The sequence below is a fragment of the Heterocephalus glaber genome, unplaced genomic scaffold, assembly GCF_053883595.1.
Source record: "Heterocephalus glaber isolate CG9 unplaced genomic scaffold, H.glaber_assembly_v1.0 deba00001504, whole genome shotgun sequence".
NCBI lineage: Eukaryota > Metazoa > Chordata > Mammalia > Rodentia > Bathyergidae > Heterocephalus > Heterocephalus glaber.
In genome coordinates, this window is record NW_028258324.1 from 59,636,657 (window position 1) to 59,644,374 (window position 7,718).

At 43.3% G+C, this 7,718-nt stretch overlaps 1 protein-coding gene across 3 annotated transcripts in view; it reads right to left on the reverse strand.

Annotated features, from left to right (window-relative positions):
• The window catches only part of Tfrc (transferrin receptor), a 30,838-nt gene extending 23,602 nt beyond the window's left edge, over nt 1-7,236 (reverse strand). Inside the window, 2 exon segments of one of the 3 annotated variants that reach the window (NM_001267852.2) lie at nt 46-104; nt 7,171-7,220. In NM_001267852.2, the coding sequence (NP_001254781.1) occupies nt 46-81 (36 nt within the window). In that variant the 5' untranslated portion in view covers nt 82-104; nt 7,171-7,220. 3 annotated transcript variants of the gene reach the window in all.
• Nucleotides 7,237-7,718: the final 482 nt, after the last annotated feature.

Sequence of the window (7,718 nt, forward strand, 5' to 3'; positions counted from 1 at the left end):
CCTCACATTCTTGCAGACACAGACCTATAACTGAAGATATCTTACCAAGTTTGAGAACGTTGCCCTGGCTTGATTCATCATTCTGAGCTGCCACACGGAAGAACCTGGTTATGGAATAGAAAGTTAATATGACAGATGTCAATGCATCAAATTAATAAAATTTTTCATTATCAGGCTACATTAATTATTATGTAAATTTTCTTTTTTTTTTTTTTTTTTGGTACCAGGGATCGAACTCGGATCCTTGTGCTTGCACAGCCAGCAGCGAAACCACTGAGCTAAATCCCCGGCCATGTCAAATTTTCTTGCAAATAATTATCATTTTTCTAGAAAAGATCTTTAACCAAAATATTTAATTTACATGACAACTAAATTTACTATGACAGCTGACTGAGTCCTGGATTGAGGTGGGATAGTGGTAGGGACAGCTAAGAAGGACATTATTGGGACAAATATGAAATCTGAATACATACTTGATAATGCTATTTTATCTATGCAGTATTTTTGGAGTGAAATAACAGGGTTATAAATTTTTGTTCTTATATACTCAGTCCCAGGCTGTCCAGGGGCAGTGCTCTGGACAGATGTGTGCTGGCTGGGGATTGAGTGTAGCTGACCCTCAGCAAGTTCCCTGAGCAAATGGTTTCTGGAGAGATGAAAGAAGTGCCCAGAGCTTTCCAGGAGTAGAGAGGGTGCAGAGGTGGTAGGTCTACCTCAAACTCTGACCTATTAAGAGTTAAGGGCTTTCTTTTCCTCCAGTACTAGGAATTGAATCCAAGGGTGCTTTACCACTGAGCTGCATCTCCAGCCCTTTTTATTTATTGGTTTTTGAGACAAGGTCTCAATATATAGCTCAGACTGGCCTTGAACTCTCTATGTAGCCCAGGCTGACCTCCTCACAGCAATCTTCCCACCTCAGTCTGCTGGGATTACTGGCATCCTCCACCATGCCCAGTTAGGACAAAATTACTTGATACTGCTAAGCTGCCCAGGCTGGCCTTGGATTTGCTACCCTCCTGCCTCAGCCTCCTGATTAGCTCGGATTACAAGCATACACCACCACCCCCAGCTCAGAGTCATTTTTTACTCAGGCACACATGTTACAAAAACAGAAAGGGGAAAGGGGAAAGTGTGGCAAACTTAACAGTCACTGAAAATAGTGAAAGGGATCATAGACAACATCACTGTGCTATTATTTCAATTTTTCCTTCAGGCTTGAAATTTTTGAAAATTAAAATGGGGGATAGTTAGCATGTCGAGTAGATTTCAGTAATAAAATTTAGTAGTCAAAGAAAAGGGACAAATACAAAAAAGATGACAGACTACCATCTGGGGAAAAAACAAAAACCAAAGCGGAATGAATCAAGACTGGTCATGCTACAGAAACCACAAAGGCCTATGCTATTTTATAGATCAAGAGATCAATTATCTGAAAGACTGAGTGATTTGTATAAGGCTGAAACTGATATCCTAAAAATGAAGTTCAATGGATTACTGGGTTATAGAAATTGCATTATCTCTAGAAATTTAAGAAATTAACCTTTTTCATTATAGACTTCATTATTGTCTTTTTCATTATAGACTTCTATAACCATGTGTTTACTTAAAGCCTAAACTGAAATCTGAACATTCTGATTAATCTGGCTTGAGTGCATCTAAATGCTTGAATGTTAGGCCAAGATTTATAAAATAGACATTTACTGCATACATACTATCTACTTTAAGGCTTTTTCTATGTACAAGTACACTTGTAGCACAATGGACACTCAGATGGCACAAAGCATGCTGATTGTAAAACAAAGAATGTTAGATAAATTACAAAATATTTTAAGTCCAAGCTTTAAACCAGATGCACTAAACTGGGTGTGGTGGCACCCACTGGTGATCCTAGCCCTTGGGAGGCTAAAAGGAGGATTGATCACCTAGAATTCAAGGCCAGCCTGGGCTACATAACAAGTCTAAGGCCAGCCTAAAATACATGGCGAGACCCTGTCTCAAAAAAAATAAAAAATACCCCACAAAAAATGCAGGCATGGTGACACACGCCTGTAAGGCTAGCACTCAGAAGGCTGAGGCAGAAGGATTGCAATGAATTCAAAGCCAGCCTGGGCCACATAGCAAGACCCTGTCAAAACACACACACACACACACACACAAACTCAAAAAGACATATGCAATAGATCATATTCTTAGAAACACAATCTCTTTCCCCTTCTGGTACAAAAAGTTTATCATCACTATAGCACCACACTGTTCAGGCCCAATCACTAGTTCCAGAATGAAAAGGCCCCACCCTGAGCCTGTTTTAAATAGCCTTTTCTAGGGGGAAAAATAACAGCTTACAAGTTTAATGCTTGTCTGTACCAGACATTCCTCAGGTTCTCTAGTTTTAAATGAGTCTTATTTATTTTGCAGTACTGGAAATTGAACCCAGGGCCTCACTGAGCTACACTTCTAATCCTTAAATTAATTTAAAAACTGAAGTACTAACACATTTAAATAAATGATCTAGCTGGGAATTTAGCTCAGTGGTTCCACCCCCTGCCTTGCAAGCACAAGGTCCCAAGTTCGATCCCCGGTACCAAAATAAAATAAATGATCTAGGCTGGGATTTAGCTCAGTGGTTCTGCTGCCTGCCTCACAAGCGCAAGGACCCGAGGTTTGATCCCTGGCACCAAAAAAGTAAAAAATAAATGATCTAAATAATTTAAACAAATGACAAGAGTGACTTCAGTCTACTGCCATGAAAGTATGATTATGTATTAATACAATTAAATTTTTTACCAAGAAAACAGATGGGATTTCTATTTCAATAACCAGACACAAAATTAAGAACATAAAGGAAATCAAGTCAGGGACAAAAATTTTGAGCTAATCAATTTCCATTTTATTCCTATCACTTAATCTGTATCTGTGAAGACCACAGCAGTTCTATGATATCCACAAGTTACTCCTGAAGTTTTATGAGTCAGTCTTTCAAAATAACCTCACATATAGGAAAGCAGCTTTCTATTTAAGAGAATCTGTTAATAAATTTTCTTCTAAGTAAAACCACTATGTGCTCCAAAAGCGTGGGAGAGGAACTTCCCATAGCAGATACAACACCATTCTGTCTATAAGCAGTTCTGTTCAGAGGTCACATTGCTCTCATTTGGCCTGTTTCAAGATCACACCACCAATGCTGATAGTCTAGCAAAGAGATAAACCAAATATCACTTCGATTTTCTCATACTAGTTATGTGTGTGTTTGATATAACAGTGGTAACTTAAAAACTAAATAGTTCTCACATTCATAACAGCAATTAAAATAAGCAAAACACAGCCCTGTGTGTTTTGAACCTAAAGTGGAAGGAGGACCTAAAATGTCTTTAATTGACTGTGAGATGGAAGATAAGCAGGCAGAGACACTAGAGAGCCCCAAACTTCTTTAAATGCAATAATCTTGCCGGGAGATAATGCTCCCTGGTAGAGTGCTCTACTTACTGCAAAAGGGCCTGACTTCAGTCTCTGGTGCTGCAGAATAAACTCAATCATCTAATTCCCACTTCCTTGAAATACAGCATTAAATTCGACTTAATTTTTTAAAGACAGTAATTATCTTGACATCTTAAGCTACTTTGTAGCACCTCAAAACTAGGGATCTGTAAACACAGAGAGCTGGAAGGTGCGACTAGGGTCAGGCACACTTGCACATATGGATAACACACCCAAAGCGGCCACTCTTTTTTCATGAAATAAGCATAAGCCACCTGTTCACACGGAGAAGTCCACTTCAATTTAGGAAACAGGCCACTCTTTCAAATTCTTGAAACTCACATAAGGAAGTTCCTCTACCTGCTTTTAAGGGTCTGTTCTAAAGACCTTCACTGTCTCACTTAGAACTCACAGGCTCACTTAGAACCCACAAACTTGTATACATTGGGTATGATTTGACAATACAGCATCAAGGTCTTTCTTAGCTTTAAGAGGCTAACTTCATAGGGCTGAAATGCAAGGACCGTGGAGGAAATCAAAGAAAAGCAGAATCTTTATTTTCTTCCAGCTTCTTTTTTTCAGCTTTCTGAAGAGAATGCCCAACCTGAAGGTCAGAACTACTTGAAGCCACTGTCATCCACTGGTATATTGCTCATATGAGACAGCAGGAAGTAGACACCAACCTAAAAGAGTTCCACAAGGCCTCAGAGGGTCATTTTTAATTAACTTTCATTGTTGTCAGATTTAGGTTTAACTGAGAACCTTAGCGGAGGCAAATGACTGCCTAGCCTTAGGGTGAGGCTGCCAAACTGACTGACCTTTGTCCAACAATCATCAACACAGGTTGGGTTCACAGCCACCATTACTTGACATGACAAGAGCCCATCAAAGACAAAAAGTTGCTATGCTACATATAGAGTTGATCAAAAAATATGATATGTTGGAGCCGAGGATTTAGCTCAGTGGTTTCACCGCCTGCTGTGCAAGCGCAAGGACCCAAGTTCGATCGCTGGTACCAAAAAAAAAGGTATGTTGTGGTCACTTCCACAGCACATATACCAAAAAAAAAAGTGCTTAAATTTTTTAAATTTCTTAATTATAGTAAAAGACACACTGCTGTTAAATCTTCCTCAAAATACTCCTCCTCCCTTTGAACACATTCCATCGTTTTTGCCACTTTCTGAGGCACGTCTGCCTTTTTAGTGTATTTTACAAGGTGTGATCAAAAATATAGTGAATGCTACTGCCAAGTGCCATTCAAGCATAATTCAGGCTTTAAAAACATCACTGTGTGTCCTCATGTCCTCATCCACCTCATCCACAGAACTGCCATCCTGTGACTTCTGGTTCCTCCTCAAAGACATAAAGGTCAGTATTTTGAATTGATTCAGGACATTAAAGCAGCCATGACAGCACAAGTAAAGACACTCATAAGAGGACTTCCAGAAGTCTTCAAAATGTGGCAAGAATTGTGCTGCGGATTTAGCTCAGTGGTGCTGCGCCTGCCTCACAAGTGCAAGGTCCTGAGTTCAATCCCCGGTACCACACACACACACACACAAGTGGCAAGAATGATGGAATAAGTGTGTTAGAATTGAGGGAGAATATTTTGAGGGGGATTAAGGGCAATATGTCATATATTTTTATTGCTTTGGTTTATTTGTTTTTGTATTTTGATTGTTTGTGGTTTTTTCTTTTGGTACCAAGGACTGAACTCAGGACCTTGCACTTGCAAGGCAGGCACCAGAACCACTGAGCTAAATCCCCGGCCCTGTTATTGTATTTTGAGACAAGATCTCGCTATGTAGTCCAGGTTGGCCTCGAACTCGCCACAATCCTCCTGCCTCAGCCTGCCAGTCAGTGCCTAGATTACAGTTGTGTCCCACCACACCCAACTTTTAATGTTTTTGAGACAGGATCTCAATATATAGTTCACATTGGTCTTGAACTATGTAGCCCCCCAGGCTGGCCTCAACCTCTTGTGATCCTGCTGGGATTACAGGAATGGACCAATGTCTTTTATTGAAGTAAACTTTAAAAAAAAAAAACTTTTAGCCAGGTGTGGCACACTTGTTATTCCAGCACTCAATGAGGTAAGAGGATCAAAGCAAGTTTGAGGCTAGCCTGAACTACACATCGAGGTCTTGTTTCAAAAAAACCAAAATGTGCGCTGGGGATTTAGCTTAGTGGTTCCTCTGCCCGCTTCACAAGCGCAAGGTCCCAAGTTCGATCCCCGGTACCAAAAAGAAAAAACTAAACAAACAAATTAAAAAAAAAAACAAAAACCAAAATGTTTTAGGGCAGAGGATTTAGCTCAGTGATTCCACCACCTGCCCCGAAAGCGCAAGGACCTGAGTTCGATCCTCGGTAGCAAGAAAAAAAAAGTTTTAACGTTCACCGCATTTTTTGATTTTACTGATAAGCCTTAAATTTTTTTTTAACATTCATCGAATTTTTTTATCTCACTGATAAGCCTGTGAAAAACGATTGCTATTAGTAGAAAAACAAAAAGCAAAATAAAAATTCCAGCAGGGCCCACAAGTATTTAGAAAACCTGAACTTAATTCTCACAGTAACTTCTAGAAATTAGCTTAAATGTCTTTGTCGATGAGGTCAAATTTCCCAGAGACAACTGAATTAGCATCTAGTATTTCAAACTAATATCTAAGCCTAGAATAAAGGTAGCCAGTAGCCAAGTACTTCTGTAACAGGTCTATTTCCTACTTCAATTCTCTTACAAAAAAAAAAAACCACACGAAAGAGAGAAAGAAGGGGGCGAACAACAATCCAATCCTCTGGATAAGTGATGCAGCCCAAGGTCACCATAAGCAGTGAGCTGGGACAAAGTGTTAACAGAATTGTCACCAAATATTTTCTTATCCACACTCTCCACTACCACTTTAGAGCGCTGTCCAACAGTAACAGCGAACCCAGTGGGTTTCTACAACCCTTTGGGTTTGCTAGCTCCCAAACACCCTTTACAAGTAAGTCTAGTTCCCGAGGTCGCCCATCTTGTAACGAGGACTGCTAGCAATATTCTTATGGTGAACACCTGCGGCGCTCGCGCTGATTCTGCATTGGAAAAACCGAGAATCCACCCACAAGGCCAAGAGGCAGAGCCCGCAAGAAAAGATCAGGTGGCAGCGGGGTTGCAGTGCGCGCTGTAGCTGCCATCTAAATGCCTGAGACACGCTGCAGGTCACCAAATCGGAGGCAGCTGTGTTTCTCTCCGCAGTGAGACCCGAGCCCTCAGGGCCGCGCAGGGGGCGATGGGTTCCGAGGCCAAGGTCACCCCCGACCCCGGGCAGCCGCTGACCAGGGCGACTTCCTGGGGCAGCACGTGCTCGCGGCCAGGGGCCCGGCGCTGCAGCCCTTCGAGTGAGGAAGAGGATTTGGGGAGCCCGGAACCGAGGCAAGAGGGGCGCAGCGCCACAGTGGGACCCTTCACTTCGCCCCCGGCTCTAGCACTGCAGCCACTCGGTGGATGGTATCCGAGCGGGCGCAGAAAGCGCCCACTGCGGTCCCACCCCGCCGGCCCTCGCCCCCAGGCCCAGCTGTCGCCCGCCTGCCCTGCTCGGCCCAAGGCTGCTGGACAGCACCGCGGCGGACCGGCCCTAGGACCGCTCGGACCTGCCCCGAAGGCTGGGGAGAGAGAACGCGAGGCGCGGCCGGGTCTTCCCTGAGCGCATCACTCACACAGGAACCTCCAGCGTTGCTCAGCGTAGTTCGCACTCCCGACGCCCTCTGAGGCGATGTCCGCCCCCAACGCAATTTATAACCAGGCCCCGCCTCTGACCCCCCCAGGGGTTGATGTCACTTCCGGCCTCACGTACCACCTAAGGAGGTAGTCTAAGGAAAAAAAAGCTCTGGGCGGCGAGTTGCGCGCGCACCCAGTGGGGCGGGGCGGGGCCTCGAGGAAAAGGCGCCAAGACAGCAGGTGCGCCGGGAAGCCACGCGATTGGCTGAGCGTTCTCGGCCTCGGCGCTCCTCCCCCGCGGTGCAGCGGGACGCAGCCCTAGTAGTCCCGAGCCACCTTGACCGACCTCTGCGGCCTGCTGTGCAAGGTCAAACGTGCTAGCTTTGGCTCCCAAAACGTAGGATACTTGCAATGAGGTAGTTCCTATTAAAGTGTTTGTCCCTATTGTAGCCACGAAAGCCATATTGTGAGTATATATTTTGCAGCCTTACAAATATGTAAGCAAGAATAAAGCAAAAAACATAAAAGAATTAAAAGCAAAATGCAA